The sequence below is a fragment of the Phyllobates terribilis genome, unplaced genomic scaffold (genome assembly GCF_046119375.1).
Source record: "Phyllobates terribilis strain yellow unplaced genomic scaffold, ASM4611937v1 Scaffold_2__4_contigs__length_985480577, whole genome shotgun sequence".
NCBI lineage: Eukaryota > Metazoa > Chordata > Amphibia > Anura > Dendrobatidae > Phyllobates > Phyllobates terribilis.
The window spans coordinates 211,377,568-211,397,567 of record NW_027362762.1 but is presented as its reverse complement, the minus strand read 5'-3'; the positions used below and the strand labels follow the sequence as shown (position 1 = coordinate 211,397,567).

General features: G+C 41.1%; 1 protein-coding gene across 2 annotated transcripts in view; it reads left to right on the top strand.

Annotated features, from left to right (window-relative positions):
* The window catches only part of LRCH1 (leucine rich repeats and calponin homology domain containing 1), a 247,834-nt gene that overhangs the window by 167,353 nt on the left and 60,481 nt on the right, over positions 1 to 20,000 (top strand). For both annotated transcript variants that reach the window (XM_073663838.1, XM_073663837.1), the window contains exons 8-14: positions 660 to 768; positions 6,035 to 6,147; positions 12,981 to 13,048; positions 14,957 to 15,043; positions 15,459 to 15,539; positions 15,625 to 15,661; positions 17,876 to 17,920. In XM_073663838.1, the coding sequence (XP_073519939.1) occupies positions 660 to 768; positions 6,035 to 6,147; positions 12,981 to 13,048; positions 14,957 to 15,043; positions 15,459 to 15,539; positions 15,625 to 15,661; positions 17,876 to 17,920 (540 nt within the window). The remainder of the gene's footprint in view (positions 1 to 659; positions 769 to 6,034; positions 6,148 to 12,980; positions 13,049 to 14,956; positions 15,044 to 15,458; positions 15,540 to 15,624; positions 15,662 to 17,875; positions 17,921 to 20,000) is intronic.

Sequence of the window (20,000 nt, the reverse complement as noted above, 5' to 3'; positions counted from 1 at the left end):
ATTTGGCTCATTAATGCTAAGTTAAGTTAACTAATAAGATATGGTGGTAGCATCATCGGTATCTCTCTGAAAAATTGTTTCAGATGTGCCGCATCAAAAGCGCTCTAAAAGCTCATCGTGGGAACATGGCCTAAATGTTTGGTGTTTTATTTTGTGCATTTAAATATCACACCCAATCATGCCATAAAAACTGTCCCAAAACATGCTACATTGGTCACACAGGCTGTAGATTATGCTGCTTCTTGGTGCAGGCCAATTACATCATTACTGCACTACAAAAAAAATGTAGTAGTTGCAGTCTTGCTTTGCCATTTTATTCAAATCCACAGGCGTGATTGCCCCAAAAAGACCATCTGTAATTTCCAAGCTTACATCAAAATGTTATTCAGAGGTCTGAAATGGAAACCAAATGTATAGTTTCCTTTTCTGTCTGAAATACAGTGCTGTACAGAGGCACCACACATGGCACAGGCTTCCTCCAGCTCCGTGGTATCTGGCCACAGGGATAGCCTGGCACTTCTACTCAGAAGAATCCTACTGTAAAGAATTTTATAGTAAAATATCAGTTGTCTAAAGTCACAGGGATATGAGATTGATTAACCTGCTAATTCTAACTTTTTTTTTTTTTTGGATCATTTAATAAACTATTTTTATCATAGCCTTGCGATGAAGACTCTGCCAGTCCGAGTGTGCCAATGTCTGATATTTTGGAAGAAGAGAATTTTGCCAAAGAGGATTTAGATCAGCAGTTCAGTAATTCTGTAAAAGGTAAAATATGTAACAGTTCAACAACTAATTCTACAGAGAATAAGTCCACTTATACTATTGCTTCTTCCTTCCATATTTTTAGTGTGCACATTAGCTATATCCCACGTGGAGGTAAGAACCGGAGAAACTTTCTGTTCTCAGTAGCAGTTATACACATTTAAACGTGAAAATACCATATATATGCTCATACCATGAGGTCAGCACAGGTATCCACAGGCTGCTCTATGGATTCTTATGTTGGCAAATTCAGAAATGTTCAATATTACTGTATGAAGGCCACTCATACTCTAGTTCAGTGGTCCCCAACCTTTCTTACCTGGAGAGCCATATTCACGTGCCACATCCAGACCACACCCGGAGTAGTGACATCCTGCTTTTGCCCCCCTCAAAGTAGACACCGAAAACCCCTGTTTCCGGTATAATAACAGCCAAAGTTTTTCCATCACACCAAGACCTTGTGACACCGTGCCTTATAAACAATATATGGTGCTTACAACCAGGGGTTCCCACCTTACCTCGATCCGGTATTCTCACATCAGGTACTCCCACCACTTTGCCACATCCAACTTCGCTTTAATTGTTTTGACCTGGAGAATCATGCTCACAAATCACTTTTACCACAAAAATGAATCCTTTTAAAACATAACCCCAAAAAACAATTGAAGAATTGCTTTTATTTCCGGAACTTTACCGCACTTAGAATTTTTTCCTTTTTTCAAATGTATGGAATGGTAAAATGAATGGTCCATTCAAAACTACCGCTTGTCCATAAAAAATCTTGAATTAATAGTTGTGACTCTTGGAAAAAGATGATGAAAAAAAAACAAAAGTGCAATAAACTGAAAAATCGTCCTGTCGGGAAGGGGTTAAAACACATAATAAATATGGTGCAAGGCACCTAAGACTATTTTTTGGTGGAAATTAATCCACAATTCTGGTGCCTTTAGCTTATTAAATCAACCGCATTGTTACATGAAAATTACACTTAAGGAAGCTGTAGTCATTGAACCTTTGGTATCCTAAGCTATAGTGATGAGCGAGCATGCTCGCCACTGCTCGATACTCGCCCGAGCATCTCAGAACTCGAGATGCTCGGAGCTCGCCGAGTACTTTCAAGATGCTCGGGCAGGAGCTCGGGTCCCCGTCCTGCATGTTTGGCGCTATTTAGAGCACCAATCATGCAGGGATTGTCTGCCACTCACTGTAATGTCACAGCCATGGTGGTTGTGGCATTATAGTGATTGCTCAAATCGATGGGAACAGTGCTCACAGTGAAACATGAAAAGCCGGCAATTCATCAGCGGCATACACCGGTACCCGACAATTTAGAACAGAAAGAATAGAGCATCACACATAGATTAGATAGATAGAAACATGTCAGTCACATATATATGAAGTACAGTGACAGTGTTGGTTACTGTACTTGTTATTTAGTGTTAAAATAAAGGATTTATTAAAAAAAAAATTGGCGTAGGGTTCCCCGTAATTTTAGTCTCTAGCGGAGGTTAAGCAGACGGCTGGGGCAGATGTTTGAAGCCTGTGAAGGGGGTAATACCCACGGAGCTTCACAGGCTACTAATATCAGCCCCCAGCTGAATACCTAGCCTTTACCAGCTATTAAAATGGGGGACCCCCCCCAAAAAATGATGTGGGGTCCCCCCTATTTTAATAGCTAGCAAATTCTAGGCAGACAGCTGGGGGCTGATTTTAATAGCCCAGGAAGGGTGCCATGAATATTGGCCCCCTCCCAGGCTATAAACACCAGCCGTCAGCCGCCCCAGAAATGGCGCATCCATGATCCAGCTGTCATCTCAATGCCATCCCAGCGTGGGAGAATTCTCCTGCTCAAGCGCTGAGCGCAGGAGAATTCTCCCACGCTGTTAATGACGTGCATGAGGTGAGCTGAGTTCATTGGACATGAGCTCACCTCATGCACGTCACTGACAGCGTGGGAGTATTCTCCTGCGCTCACCACATGCGCAGGAGAATTCTCTCACGCTCACCGCATGCGCAGGAGAATTCTCCCACGCTGTCAGTGACGTGCATGAGGTGAGCTGAGTACATTGGACATGAACTCGGCTCATCTGGATGCCGTCACAGCCAGACACTGAGGAGCGCAAGCATGCCTGCTCTTCTTAGTGTATGCGGCATGGCAACCTGGATGGCAGCTTTCGGCTGCGATCCAGCCTGTCATGTGAATGTAGCAGAGCTGGAGCCGTCCTGGGAACCATGGAAAGGTAAGGATGAGGTTGGTTTATTATTTTATTTTCATTGCAGGAGATCGTTGGCTTCAGCTGGAATGGGCGTGATGGTAAGTATGGTTTAATTTAGAACATTAAAGAATTGTGTGTTTATTTCAATTAAAGGACTTTATTCTGGGTGTTTGTGTTTTTTTTTAACTTTGACTCTGGGGTTAGTAATGGGGGTGTCTTATAGACGCCTCTCCATTACTAACCTGGGCTTGATGTCAGCTGGCATTATAAGCTGACATCAGCCCCAGCCCTATTACCCCACTGCTACAGGGCAGTGGGAAGAGCGAGGCTAAGTGCCAGAATTGGCGCATCCTGTGGATGTGCCATTTCTGGGGCAGCTGAGGGCTGGTGTTTCTAGCCTGGGAGGGGGCCAATATTCATGGCACCCTTCCTGGGCTATTAATATCAGCCAGCCCCCAGCTGTCTGCCTAGCCTTTGCTAGCTATTAAAATAGGGGGGACCCCACATCATTTTTTTTGGGTCCCCCATTTTAATAGCTAGCAAAGGCTAGGTATTCAGCTGGGGGCTGATATTAGTAGCCTGGGAAGCTCCATGGGTATTACCCCCTTCCCAGGCTTCAAACATCTGCCCCAGCCGTCTGCTTAACCTCCGCTAGAGACTAAAATTATGGGGAACCCCACGCCAATTTTTTTTTAAATAAATCCTTTATTTTAACACTAAATGACAAGTACAGTAATCAACACTATCACTGTACTTATTATATATGTGACTGACATGTTTCTATCTATCTAATCTATGTGTGATGCTCTATTCTTTCTGTCCTAAATTGTCTGGTACCGGTGTATGCCGCTGATGAATTGCCGGCCGGCTTTTTTAAAGAGACAAAAACACTATTATTTTTTTTTATAAATCCTTTATTTTAACACTAAATGACAAGTACAGTAACCAACACTGTCACCGTACTTATTATATATGTGACTGACATGTTTCTATCTATCTAATCTATGTGTGATGCTCTATTCTTTCTGTTCTAAATTGTCGGATACCGGTGTATGACGCTGATGAATTGCCGGCCAGCTTTTTTAAAGAGACGGGTGCATGAAAATCGGAGGGCACTAGTGTTTTCCAATTGCCCTGCTATGTTTTTCATGCACCCTCCTATATACCCTGCCTGCCTGTCTGCCTATATATTCTGCCTGCCTGACGTTTAATTGAGCACCGTTCCCATCGATTTGGGCAATTTTTGACCTTCTGCAGACCGCTGGGAGGGACCGCCACAAAAATGCTCGAGTTTCCCATAGACTTACATTGGGCTCGTTGCTCGGGTCGAGCACCCGAGTATTCCAGTGTGCTCGACCCGAGCTTCGAGCACCCGAGCATTTTAGTGCTCGTTCATCACTACTAAGCTACCTTGACCTTTGCTTCTTACATGTTTAAGGGCTGGTTAATGTCCTCAAAACCTATGTGTACATCCCCCAGAAAACGTGTGTATTTATGATTTTAACAACCACGAACTGTGTCTTAGGCCAGTCACTAGAACAAGGGCCAAAAGCCCTTTGGCTTTCCTTTAAAAGCATTCAGCTGCACACGATGGGTTGAAGGCTGGCCTCATACCATCTGAAGCACATAAATATTGGATCACAAGTAGTTCTGAGTTATACATTTTAGTTTATTTTTATATACAGGGTGGGCCATTTATATGGATACATCTAAATTAAATGGGAATGATTGGCGATATCAACTTCCTGTCTGTGGCACATTAGTATATGGGAGGGGGAAAACTGTTCCAGATGAGTGGTGACCATGGCGGCCATTTTGAAGTCGGCCATTTCGGATCCAACTTTATTTTTTTCAATGGGAAGAGGGTCATGAGACACATCAAACTTATTGAGAATTTCATAAGAAAAACAATGGTGTGCTTGGTTTTAACGTAACTTTATTCTTTCATGAGTTTTTTACAAGTTTATGACCACATATAAAATGTGTTCAAAGTGCTGCCCATTGTGTTGGATTGTCAATGCAATCCTCTTCTCCCACTCTTGACACACCGATAGCAACACCGCAGAAGAAATCCTAGCACAGGCTTCCAGTATCCGTTGTTTCAGATGCTGCACATCTCGTATCTTGATGGTATGGTGTGGTATATGGGGTACAAAGATAGTGGGGCCATTCTTCATCAATGGAAACCTCAATGCCACTGGATATCTGAAATTGCTACATGATGATGTGTTGCCCTCTTTATGCACTGAAGATAGCACGTTCCCTGAGTTTTTCCAACAAAATGGTGCACCACCACATTATGGGTGTCAGGTCCGAGCATTCCTACATGAACAGTTTCCTGGAAAGTGGATTGGTCGTCGTGGGCCAGTTGAATGGCCACCAAGGTCTCCCAATCTGACCCCCTTAGACTTTTATGTTTGGGGTCATCTGAAGGCAATTGTCTATGCTGTGAAGATACGAGATGTGCAGCATCTGAAACAACGGATACTGGAAGCCTGTGCTAGCATTTCTTCTGCGGTGTTGCTATCAGTGTGTCAAGAGTGGGAGAAGAGGGTTGCATTGACAATCCAACACAATGGGCTGCACTTTGAACACATTTTATAAGTGGTCATAAACTTGTAAATAACTCATGAAAGAATAAAGTCACGTTAAAACCAAGCACACCATTGTTTTTCTTATGAAATTCTCAGTAAGTTTGATGTGTCACATGACCCTCTTCCCATTGAAAAAAATAAGGTTGGATCCAAAGTGGCCGACTTCAAAATGGCCGCCATGGTCACCACCCATCTGGAAAAGTTTTCCCCCTCCCATATACTAATGTGCCACAAACAGGAAGTTGATATCACCAACCATTCCCATTTTATTTAGGTGTATCCATATAAATGACCCACCCTGTATAACTACTGTAGATGCTAGAATGGTTAACACCTTGTTCCAGCTTTGGTGACACACAATACAACTGACAATAGCTACAAATTAAATATGGCATAAACATGATCCCTTGCAAATTGGAATATTTTTCCAACTTATAACATATTTTTCCTTTACTTTAGTGGAAAGTCATCAGAATTATGTTCTAAATGATACTGGTGAGTCAGGAAAATCGATGTGCCAGTATAAAAAAGATGCAGATGCCAACCACACTGAATATATGAGTTACAGACAGGTAATGTAACTTGTAGGTAATCAGCAGTAAAGCTAGCATTAAATTTAGAATTAAAAAGGAAAAGGTAATATACTAAAGTGTGTATGCCATTTTAGTTATTCATTGAAATCAATAGCATGATTTCATATTGTCTGCGGCATGCTAAGGGAAAATGCTTAGACGAAGAAAAGATTTTTGGCTTTGTGATTTATTGGTTCCAAGAGATGCGGTATGTCCTTATACGATGCGTTATGTTTGGTTTATCTAAACTGAATTAATCCATTTATCACAGTATGTGGAGAAAATAAGTGAAATAACTAAAGGCATGTTTAAACATTTCTAGGCATTTGCTATGTAACAGAGGCTAGTCAATGCTCTTCTGTAGGCAATGCTGTTTATGACCCATTTCTCCATTTTTAATCACCAAAAAAGTCTGCTTATTGCCGAGAATTGGATATCCCTGCAGTAGCAAGGAAACCTTTTCCAAAGTTCTGTTGGCTCAGTTCTGATGGGATTGTCTCCTGTTCTTGGCACAAAATACATGGCTCTTGTTGGGAGCTTTATTATGGCTTTCTAAATGCACCCCAATATATTATACATCAGTGGTTAGCAGAAATTGAATTCGGGTTGTGACGCTAGTCATTACTCACGGACAAGCCTTGAGGTGGGGGAAGTCAAGGAGTCTGAGGTCAAAAGCCTGGAGGATCTGTCATAAACAGAGGGGTGAGGCAAAGGCATAGCCAGGTCACCATCCAGGGTCAGAATTCCAAGAACGTAGCGGATTAAGACAAAGAGACTAGGCAAACGGATGGTCAAAGGCAAATTCAAGGTCGGACAACAAAGATCAGAATACTAGAACTCAAAGCACAGAGTAACAGACACCACTTGAGCAGAGCTACAACTGTCATTGATCAGAGGCAGAAGCCAGCTAAATAGCCTGGGAATCATTTCAAACAGGAGACACCTGTAGGAAACCCAGCACGCTCCGGCCCTGATTGGGCAACTGGACTGTCACACTCCACACTGACAGCTCAGCATGCCCAAGCTTCAGATTGGCTGAGCTGTCTATCATGATACTGACAGCTCAGCCCCAGATTGAACAGCTGAGCTGCCATTCATCACACTCAGTGGATGAATTGTGACATGGGATTTGAGTTCCACCAGGGCAGCACCTGCTTGGTTTTTATACATACAACCTACAAGCACCAATTGGAGTCATATGCTTAAGTAAAATCACAATAAATGTATTAAATATGCAAAGATACAAAAAATGTTTAAAAATAGAGGTGTAATTGAAGAGACTCAATATATAGTCTCTGCAAGGTGGGAGGTACCACATACAATGTAGTGAGTCAGTAAATCATACTCATCATATTATATATGTATGTAAATTATTAATACAACCCTATAGGCAAATATTAGTCACTGCCATCAGCATAGGAAATAGAAAGAGGGCCATATAACTAAACAAATTTGTGCTTATTTGTAATACAGGTTACATTATAACGACTCACCCATTCTGTTCTGTGGAACTCCCACCTAGGAGACACCCTTGGACGCGGGTTTCGCGTTTAGCTTTTTCAACAAGGAAGTCCTTCACCTCAGAATGATGAGGATAACATTCTTTTCCTTGTTGAAAAAGCTAAACGCGAAACGCGCGTCCAAGGGTGTCTCCTAGGTGGGAGTTCCACAGAACAGAATGGGTGAGTCGTTATAATGTAACCTGTATTACAAATAAGCACAAATTTGTTTAGTTATATGGCCCTCTTTCTATTTCCTATGCTGATGGCAGGGACTAATATTTGCCTATAGGGTTGTATTAATAATTTACATACATATATAATATGATGAGTATGATTTACTGACTCACTACATTGTATGTGGTACCTCCCACCTTGCAGAGACTATATATTGAGTCTCTTCAATTACACCTCTATTTTTAAACATTTTTTGTATCTTTGCATATTTAATAAAGTTATTGTAATTTTACTTAAGCATATGACTCCGATTGGTGCTTGTAGGTTGTATGTTTACTATGGAGTGTGCTTTCCATAAAATATCATGTCCCGATAGGGATAATAGGTGGGAGATAATTATTAATAATTATTGAACCCTCACCAAACATGTGGTTTTCTGTGAATCCAATAATTGACCTGCTTGGTTTTTGTAAGATTTCACATTGGTTTTAGGTACTTTTTCTACTCCAGTTCTTTCCCACTCTCCAAAAGCAGTGAATATGTTAATTTAATTGAAAAGATATAATAAAAAGGCACATAAACAGCACAGCTGCACATCAAAAATATGATACAACATACACACGTGGTCAAAATTGTTGGTAATGAAAGAAATTAAAGAAAAACCCACAATGCTCACAGAAATAACTTGAATCTGACAAAAGTAATAATTAGTGTTGAGCGAGTATGTTCTATTAACCCTTTCGCCGAGTATGCTCGGGCCAAGCTCTTGAGTATTTACAGCTGCTCGATGATGTTTTTGAATCACTCCTGTGTGCATGATTTGCAACTGTTTGACAGTTTTATTACATGTGAGGAATGTGTAAGAAATGGACATGCCTCACATGTAATAAAGCTGTCAAACAGTTGCAAATCATGCACACGGGAGCGATTCAACCATATCACCGAGCAGCTGTAAATACTCGGAGCTCGGCCCGAGCATACTCGGACCAGAACATACTCGCTCAACACTAGTAATAATAAATTAAAAATCTATGAAAATGAACAAATGAAAGTCAGACATTGCTTTTCAACCCCGCTTCCACAGAATTTAAAAAAAAAAATAAACTAATGAAATAGGCCTGGACAGAAATGATGGAGACATGTTAAATCAAGTTTTGTCCACTAATTAGCATCACAGGTGTCTACAATCTTGTAATCAGTCAGTGGGCCTGTATATAGGGCTACAGATACTCACTGTGCTGTTTGGTGACATTGTGTGTACCACACTCAACATGGACCAGAGGAAGCAAAGGAAAGAGTTGTCTCAAGAGATCAGAAAGAAAATTATAGACAAGCATGTTAAAGGGAAGGTGCCATCAATTATTTTTTTTCTTTTTGTGAAAATAACATTATAATATTAATTTAAGCTTTGTAATGCAGTGTTTGCATAGATTGCAAACACTGCAACATGCAAAATAGCTATATAAAAAAAAAGATTACCTATACTTGCAGCTAGGGCGAGCATCTTCCTGTATAGACCTCAAGCAGCTACAGTAATGCTTACTTGCATTACGTTAGCTGCAAAATTGGGGCAGTGTCCTTGTGACATCAATGTTTCCCTCCCCTTTTAGGTGTTATACTACACCCAAAAGTGGGGGAGGCAGAATAAAGACTAGAGACAATGCACCGCCATTTTCTTGGTGACTGCACTGTGATCTAATCTCAACCAGCTGCTAAACAGGAAGTGAATCTCAGTATATTTACCGAAGAGCAAGCAGAAGGAAGGCAACGGACTGTGGAGCAACGTGGACCTGAGGAGCAGAGCTGCATGCAGTGGAGAAGAGAGCAGCTGCGAGGCCAGGACCGAGGAGACTAAACAGTGCAGCGGTGAGGGTCCATAGCTTTACTGCACAGGCAGTGGAGGATGGGAGAATATGAGAGCAGAGCTGGGGGAGCTTGTGTGTGTGTGTGTAAAAAGCTTCCAATTACATGTCCTCAGTGTGGAAGCTCTGGGCCACAATGAAATGGCACCTAGACACACCTACAGCTGTGAATTGAGCAGCCCACAGAGGCGTGCCCAGTTCACAGCTAATGTGGCTACAATGTTACAGATAGGGTCGGCATCCGACCGCTGAAGCCTATGTCCAGGGCTGCCGTATTTGAAGGAGTGTGAGTGTAGTGTAGTAACTCTTACACTCCTGAAAGCAAGATGGCAGCCCCCAGTAGCTGCAAAACAAATTAATAAAAAATAAACTATAAATACTGGGCACTTGAAAATATGTTCTAACATTAAGGAATTTAACATTTTAATTTATTTTACATAATGTAAAAATGCGGAACCTTCCCTTTAAAGGTAAAGGTTATAAGACCATCTCCAAGCTGCTTGATGTTCCTGTGACTACAGTTGCACATATTATTCAGAAATCTAAGATCCATGCGACTGTAGCCAACCTCCCTGGACGTGGCCGCAGGAGGAAAATTGATGACAAATCAAAGAGACGGATAATACGAATGGTAACAAAAGAGCCCAAGATAACTTCTAAAGAGATTAAAGGTGAACTTCAAGCTCAAGGAACATCAGTGTCATATCTCACCATCCGTCGTTGTTTGATCCAAATTGGACTTCATGGGAGACGACCAAGGAGAACACCATTGTTGAAAAAAAAATCATAAAAAAGCCTGACTGAAATGTGCCAAACTACATGTTGACAAGCCACAAAGCTTCTGGAAGAATGTCCTATGGACAGATGAGACAAAAATGGAAGTTTTTGGCAAGGCACATCAGCTCTATGTTCACAGACGGAAAAATGAAGCATATCAAAAAAAGAACACTGTCCCTACAGTGAAACATGGAGGAGGCTCTGTTATGTTCTGGGGCTGCTTTGCTGCATCTGGCACAGGGTGTCTTGAATCTGTACAGGGTACAATGAAATCTCAAGACTATCAAGGGATTCTAGAGAGAAATGTGCTGCCCAGTGTCAGAAAGCTTGGTCTCAGTCGCAGGTCATGGGTCTTGCAAATGGATAATGACCCAAAACACACAGCTAAAAACACCCAAGAATGGCTAAGAGGAAAACATTGGACTATTCTGAAGTGGCCTTCTATGAGCCCTGACCTAAATCCTATTGAGCATCTTTAGAAAGATCTGAGACATGCCGTCTGGAAAAGGCAACCTTCAAACACGAGACAACTGGAGCAGTTTGCTCATGAGGAGTGGGACAAAATACCTGTTGAGAGGTGCAGAAGTCTCATTGACAGTTACAGGAATCGTTTGATTACAGTGATTGCCTGAAAAGGTTGTTCAACAAAATATTAAGTTAAGAGTACCATCATTTCTGTCCAGGTCTATTTCATGAGTTTAATTTTTTTTACAAATTCTGTGTAAGCAGGGTTGAAAAGCAATGTCTGACATAGATTTTTAATTTATTATTCATTTTGTCAGATTCAAATTATTTCTGTGCCCATTGTGGGTTTTTCTTTCATTAAACAAGGGATACCAACAATTTTGACGATGTGTGTATATTATTAACAATCTAGAAAGAATCCGGTACTCGTAGATGGTTGAAAATGATATTTATTTGTGTCATCCAATGCACAGTGTTTAACGTGTGACGTTTTTGCCTTTTCTAGAACTTCATAAGACACATTTCTAAGCATTATTCCAACTGGGAGTTGAAATAGAACTGACTTGAAGGGATTTCAACTGGTATCATAAAACTGGAGCTGTGTAACACTGAAGGGGAACCTCCCGTAATTTCGGTATGTGCCACACAGCTCCAATTTTCTATTTCAGCTCCTACTGGAAACAATGGTTAGAAGTGTATGGCTGAAGAAGGTCTAAAACAGACTGAAACGTTGCACGTTTACTCTTTATTTTAACACAAATAAATATCATCATTTTCTCCTATAAGCGAGTGCGGATTCTTTCTACATAGTTATACTTACGGGGCAGGTCGCTGTCCGAGCAGTGAACTTTTCAGGAGTGCTGAATTTCTGTATTGAAGACCATATACATTTTAGTATGACCTCTGAGAAATCCATTATATGTGTGATTCGCGTGGGGTCCTCAAGACCACATGAAATGATGCACATTGATTTTCTATCATTACTATTTTTCTGCTCACTGTTCATTTTTTCTAAAACTACATTATTTAGTATTATTCCTTGAGTGTATCACACTGCAGTCGGGGCTAAGAGTTTTGAGGGTGACACAAATTTTGTTTTTCACAGTTTGCTGCTTTATAATTTTTAGATCTTTTTGTCAGATGTTTCTATGGTTGCTAAAGTAGAATTATAAGCATTACACAAGTTTAGACTTTTATTGACAAATACATCAAGTTTATGTGAAGACTCAATATTTACAGTCTTGTCCTTTATTTTTCAAGACTTCTATAATTCTCCCTGACAGTTGGCTATCGGCTTCTGGGCCAAATCCTGACTGATGACGGCCCATTCTTGTCTAATCAGTGCCTGGAGCTTATCACAATTTCTGTGCAGTTTTCTGCCCAGCTGTTTTTTGAGGATTGAGCACAGGTTCTCAATGGGATTGAGATCTTGGGAGTTTCCTGGCCATAGACCCAAAATGTACAATGTTTTGTTCACCAAGCCACTTGGCTATCACATTTGCCTTGTCACATGGTCTCCATCATACTGGAGAAAGCATTGTTCATCACCAAATTGCTCCTGGATCGTTGGGTGAAGTTCTCAGAGGATGTTGAGAAACCATTCATGATTAATGGCAGGGATCTTAGGCAAAATTGTGAGTGAGCCCACTCTTTTGGATAAAAAGCAACGTCACTCATGAATGGTCTCAGGATGCTTTACTGTTGGCATGACACAGGACTCATGGTAGCGCTATCCGTTTCTTCTCCAGTCAATCATTCTTCCTGGTGTCCCAAGCAATCTGAAGGGGGCTTCATCAGAGAAAATAATTTTACAATAGTCCTCTGCAGTCCAATCCCTGTACTTCTGGCAAAGTTATTTTCTCACCAGGTTGTAGCAGGGGAAGAGGGTGTTTGGTATGAGAGGTTTTACTGAAAATAAATACTGCAAAAAATGCAATGAATGAAACCACCCCAATAGGTTAATTTGAATTTTAGATTAAGTTTTACATTAGACCACATGTAGCAACTAAGATATACGGTAGTACTTCATTGACCTTTTACTTTTTCATTGTAGGCTAGATCTGCTGATTTTGATGAACCTTTGCAAATACAAGAGGATACGCCATGGTCTAAGCATCATAAGTGAGTATATTTCAAATTGATAACACTTCATATTACTTTTGATGGTGATTTCACACATGGAGGACTTTGGAGAAATTACACTGCATTATTTGAGCCAAAGCCAAAAGTGTATGCAGCAGGAAGGGCAAGTAGAAGGCTTTCTTTATATTTCTCTTCATTTTTCAATTCGTCCTGACATTGGCTTAAACAACTGCAGCACTTTATATGGCTGATGTTAAGTCCACATGACTGATCTTTGTTATTATAAATGTGCCAAACAAGAACAAGCACAAAGACAACTGGGCTATAAATATCCTCTCAGAATATATTAATTTGGTTTAATAGTTCACTCAGTTCCCACAAAGTGGATCTGCTACCAGATTTCACAATATAAAATGCATACGTTAGTAAATAAATCTGTTAGACCCGATGAGACTGGCATGCTTACTTTTAAAATCTAAATCAGAATGGCTGCAAAACCTTGATATTAAGTTGAGCATTTTATGAGTCCAGCTATGGAATGAAATAGCTCACAGGTCCAAGTGTATTCAGTCTCTATTCACCCAGCCTGACTGTCAGCTTGTACTGAGCAGTATGCGATCCCAGCAGGAGAGACACCGAGGAGCTGTCAATCACGGTAGATGAATGTAAACTTTCGCAAAGGATTATTTAACCATTCTGACTTGGATCTTCAAAGTCAGTACACCAGCCTCATCAGGTCTGAGAGATCTATTAATAATCTACGCAGTTTGTATTGTGTAACTTGGTAACAGTTCTACTTCAGTTTTCTAATAAACTGTTTGAAAAACACAGTAGTCTATCTTTAAGAAGTAAGAAGTAGATTGGAAAAACTCTAGCACCTTCTCCGTATCCATCACAAGAGATGTAAAGTTAAAACGTCCATTTTCAACCTATGATAAAGAACCCCTGTTTGGTTCGAAATGCATAAGATCTGCCTTACATATGGCGCTTTTTTAATGGAACCAATAAAATGGACGTTTTAACTTTACATCTCTTGTGATGGATACGGAGAAGGTGCTTGAGTTTTTCCAATCTACTTCTTACTGCTTCTCATCCCTGGATTTGCTACCAAGGGTTTCCGTGCACCAGAGGACCCTTATGGCATATGCATGGTAGGCTGAATTTTTCCCTTTTTTTTCCCTTATACACCTATCTTTAAAGAAGTTGTACACTACTTATATTACCCCCCCCAATGTATACCCCGGGGCCCCTAAGACTTTTTGTAAATACCTTATGTTGCAGATAATGCCTGTGAGCGGCGCTATCCTTGGTCTCTCACATGGCATCACGTGACCCCGCACTGACCTCACAACAAGTGAGGCGTGACTCAGCGCTGGGGTCCCCGCGGTGGCTGTTGGGTTATGGGTGGGGTTACCCCCACACCGCATCACACCCAGCATCCACCTCACTCTTTCCCAATGAATGGGGAGAGGCAGAGCGCGCGGTGGATGCCGGGTGTGACTCAGGGGGGTAACCCCACCCACAGCCTAGAATCCGCCTGAAACGCGGAAGACAAAGACCCTCGGCTGCTGCCAGCACTTGTGACATCAGCAGATGTCAGAGTCGGCTGCTGCCGGGGTCACGTGATGCCTGTGAGCGGCCAGTGATAGCGCCGCTCACAGGCAGTATCTGCAACAGAAGTTATTTACAAAAAGTCTTAGGGGTCCAGAGGGGATACACTGGGGGGGTAATATAAAGTAGTGGACAACCCCTTTAAGAAACTAGCAATATTTCTTAGGAAGCCTTTCCTTCAGTGGATGAAGAAAATAAACGTATGACAAAACGATCCATATTCCAAGTAAATGAGGATAATACATTAGCTAGCCTCTGCGTCTACAGCATAACTTTATGTGATATGGATCAGTTTTGCCTTCAGGATTTCAGTTGTTATTTTGCTGTTTTTTTCAGCAATACCAGTATGGAAAGTAACGAAATCAATTCAGGAATGATAGACCAATTGCGAGAAGCAGTCGATATGTTACAAGACCCTACAAGGTAAAGAATAACAATGTAATTAATATTCTGGACTGTTACTACTAATATATTCCCTTGGTGTCAGTCTGAACTATTTTTTTGGATGATTAGTGTAAGCGGCAGAACATAGCAGCATTTCTTTTCTTCACATAATTTGGGTACAGTTAAAGAAGTTGTACTTTCTGAAGGTTTATGGCCTATATACAGTATATGCTTTAAATGCCAACTAAATACAGGCCCCACTGATGTGACCTATTTTGTGAACAGGTCTCGGTTGCATTCTGCCAATAATGGAGAGGTGTCTGAGCATATTCGGGTCTGAACGTTCACTTCTATGGGAGATCCAAAAATTGTTTGCTATATTTGCTCACTTCATTATGACATTATGTAATTTACAATATATTACTTTTATTTCATTTTTTTATTTTTCCTGCAGGCTTAGAATGGATATTGATGATGGCACAGAGCTGTACAGTTTACAAACTACAGCACCTGATGTGAATAAGGCCACAGTAAAGTGTGTTTATTTCTCATTGCAGAGGATATTAAATATAGAGCTAAGTCATATCCACAGGTTACTGATTTTTATTTCTTTATTCCAGCGGCCAAGTAGAATTACAGATGTCTCCAATACTGCAGGTAAGAATTAAATGTGGCAGTAAATTGCTCATTGCTTGTGTTTATAATAGCAACGTAACTTTATATAGCTATAAAATATAAGAGAACCAGAGCGTTGCAAGTCCACAAATCTCATGATTTCACTTTTGTATTAATGCACAGGCAAATAGCATGATTTAAATGGTTATTTCCAGTATCTCATTATTTTTCACAAAGCACAGTAAATGTATACTTATTGTTAATATAGAGACTAAGCCCAACATAAAGTGTCTTTATTGTACCTTTGTGTATTGTTTCATCTCTATATGCCACTTTGTGCATCAGGCTTCACAAATCTAAATAGGCGGTCCAATTCTTACACTGCTAAAACTATATTTTGCCAACAGCACTTGCTCCTCCTTATGGCACAGACCCCTCCCCCCCTCTTGTGCTTCTGAGTAGCCCCACCACTCTTGAGTTATCATCAAGGTAATATAAGTGTAGAATTCACATGCTTCTTTGTCTGCTCATGCTCAACACTATGCTTACCAGTGTTTATCTTCTGCCATATACATCAGTATAGCTGCAATGTGGTTTTACATAATTGTTGGCTGGTTTCTCTCAGACCTCAGCTCTCCTGTACTCCTCTACAGCAGAACTTGTAATTACAAGACTATTTGTTGCCTGCTGCTGAGACTTCCGTTATATGAAATGTTTTTTTAATGCATATGGCAGAGGTTAATCTTCTGCCATATGCATAAACAGGGCAGCATGTGCAGTTGCAGAACACAGATATGTCAGCAGGCAGTAGACAAAAAACTCAACTCTGCACTGCCTAATAATTACAAGCTCTGTTGTAGAGGTGTACAAAAAAAGTGTAGCTCTGAAAGAAACCTGATAGCCATGATGTAACACTATACAGGCAGCTATACTGATATATGTGGCAGAGGATACAATCGGTCAGGCAGGGTACTGCACAGGAAGAGACAGTGCACAGAGGTAGAATACCCACTATTGCCGCAAACACACATCCTTGTGTCAGACATACTGTATATATTAGGCTGTCAAGCTCTGGTCATAGACAGTCTGTGATTCAAAGGTTTGTACTTGGACTGTGACACACATATGTGGGAATGCGGCATATGTCAGAAGTGGAGACGTAGCAGAGCTATTATTGCAGGAAGCCGGAGCTTTGGATTTACACCAGGATGGTTCCAATGGCATCTGGAGGGTAAATAGTGCCTGAGGGGCATCCTTTGGTAGGTGATATATGCAAAATGGGGTAGATTTAAAAATAAGTTATATTGGCACAAATGAATAACTCTGTGGGTACATTACTATAATATCATATTGTGATTTGTGGAATAATCCTTTACAACAATCAAGAACTGTACTTAAGATGTGATGATGATGTGCAATAATTGAGCAACTCTCATGCAGTTTTTTTCATTGAGCATAATCTGCTAATGCAACAGACTTATAATGTATCTGTTATGAAAACTATATGTAACCACTGATTTACTTTACAAAATTACTAATTTGGAAACCAATCACTTTTCATCAGTTTGATGCACTGAGTCTTGGTGATTGTTCCATTGTCAAATACAGCCTTAATTTAGAGAACTGATCTTTGCTAAAAATCATCCATGTAGACAGCCCCCTTCATTGAGTTCAGATGTTTCAGCCACAGTCATTGCAGATTGGTAGCTGACATCATACAAGCTCTATAGGCAAATAATAGAAGTAGGATGGATTGTACTAAAGAGCCCACTAACTTTAATTTTATTATTACGTTTTATTTGGAGGAAACCCATGCAGACACGGGGAGAACATACAAATGCCTTACAGTTGTTGTCCTTTATGAGATTTGAACCCATTACCCCCTTGCTGCAAAGCTGCAGTGCTAACCACTGAGCTGTCCATTTATGTGATAACTGCAAAAAGGAAACATTGTTTTGACATGCAATGTCCAACAAACATATACAGTTGGGACTGTCAGGTGTCCACATACTTTTGGCCATATAGACTAACTTAGGCATTAAAGGAGTTGTCTGATATAAGACGAGAGGGTCTGCTTTTTAGAAACACAATCACTTTTCTCCATGGACAGAATCTGGTATTGCATCTCAATCTCATTCACTTGAAGACTCTTTTTCTCTAATTCCCGACATCACCCTTTATTTCTGCAGGGCATAAGTGGCATGTATGTTGGCTTATACTACTAATGTACTTAATGACCTTTTCTTTAATGCGCAGAATGAGATGAATGAGAATGAAGCATGTTTTAATTCCCAGGAAGAGGTGGGTTACACATTGCTATATTTTAATAGTACGCCTACTAACGACATTTTTTAGGCTGAGTGCCCACAATGCGTTTTTCAAGCGTTTACGCTGCGGAATTTCCGCAGCGTAAACGCTTGGGAAACGCTTGGTAAACCTTCCCCCATGGTCTCCAATGCAATTCCGCACTTTCAATGCCCATGCTGCGGATTTTTCCGCAGCGTTTATGCTGCGCTCCAAAATCCGCAGCATGTCCCTTAATTTTGCGGAAGCGCTGCGTTTTCGCCGCCATTGACTTGCATTAGAACGCGCCAATTCCGCAAGACTGCATCTGTACTTGCATAATTGGCGCGTTCTAATGTGCGGATGGTACCTCCACACCCAGGTACCATAAAAAAAAGAATAAAAAAAAAATATAAAGATTATATTCACCTTCCGACGGCCCCCGGACTCCTTCTCTTCGCTTGCTGACAGATCGCGCAGGACTGAGGGACCTGCACTGACGTCACAGTCATGTGACGGCAGGTCTTTTCAGTACCGCGATCTGATGGCAGCCAGCACAGGAGAGCAGCAAGTCTCGGGGGCCATCGGAAGGTAAGTATAGTTTATTTTTTTATTTTTAACCACTCTCTCGGGTCACACTATATAAATCCATGCCGTTTGCATGGATTTATATAGTGTGACCTAGTTGTCACAAGCACTTTCCAAGTGATGCTAATCGCTTGGAAAGCGCTTGTCAACCCGCATGCGGAAATGCCAGTGAATAACACTTCACATCCGCATGTCCCTGGCAGGAAAACGCATGTACAATCCGCATGTACAATCCGCATGCGTTTTTTTCTGCCATGGAGATGCAGAAACGCTCAGGAAAAAATCCTGAGCATTTCTGCATCGTGGGCACATAGCCTCATTGTGTAATGTTACTATAACTAGAAACATACTTGTGCTACAAATGGTTTTGTGACATACTTTTCAGCTGTTGACTTTTTACAATTTGGCATTCTTCTGAATAGCATAGTGTACCCAAATTTAAGAAGTTGTCTCAAGTTCTTAAATGGTTAAAGTGAACCTGACAGTAGATACATGCTGCTCGAGCCACGGGCAGCATGTATCAGACAGTGGCTGCATGATTTCAGCCCGATATATTTGACTCTGAAACACTGTAGAGTTTCAGAGTAAAACACAATTTACAGACTGCTGGGGAACAAGCAGCACAGGAGACTAGTCGAAAAGTCGGTCCCTGGTGGCTTCTCCCTGCCCGCTCCTTGACCCGTCAATCAAAAGGAGTGGGCAAGGAGAAGCCACTGGGGACCCACATGTCTGACTAGTCTCCTGTATGGCTCGGTCCCTGGTGGCTTTTAAAGTTTGTTTTTCTCTGAAATGCTGCAGCCAGAGTCTGATACATGCTGCCTGAGGTTCGGCTGCATGCATTAGCTGTCAGGTGTTTTTTAAGATGGTAAAAATGCTTGTAAAAACAAGCAACTTTATGATTTCCATCTTATTAAAAATCCTTTCCAATCTCAAGATCAGAGGAATTTTTTATTGCGTACAGCCTGTTGCTAAGTTACTGGCCACCTCTGCAGTCTCAGAGTGGCCGGTTACCTAGGCAAGGAGTGCGCTGCTTGCAGGCTCTATGCTGTGTAGTCTGAATGTCGGATCTCTGGATCCGGCCACCTTCAATCCCCAGCAGTTCTACGATGCTGCAGATGCAGAGCTGCCTCTACTAACAAATAGTGAGAGCACTTAGTTTGGACCAGCGACGCCACCATGTCAATCTTCAGAAGTGCACCGCCCCCGGCAAGCAGGAGCCAGGAGGCAGAAAGGTGGTGCGGTCCTGAAGACAGAAGATTAGAACACTACTTCAACTATTTATATTCTAGATGTTTATATTCTAGATAATTTTTTAAATTAAACATTAAAATTTGAGGAGCCGGGCATCACCACTCACCTATACATATATATATGGAAAGACAAGGAGAGCGAATGAGTAAACTGGCATAAATAAGCTTTATTATTAAAATTTCTTTGACATAAATAGTATCAAGACATATAGAAACAATATATAGACATGCGGATCAAAAAGGTCCCACCATATCCTTAA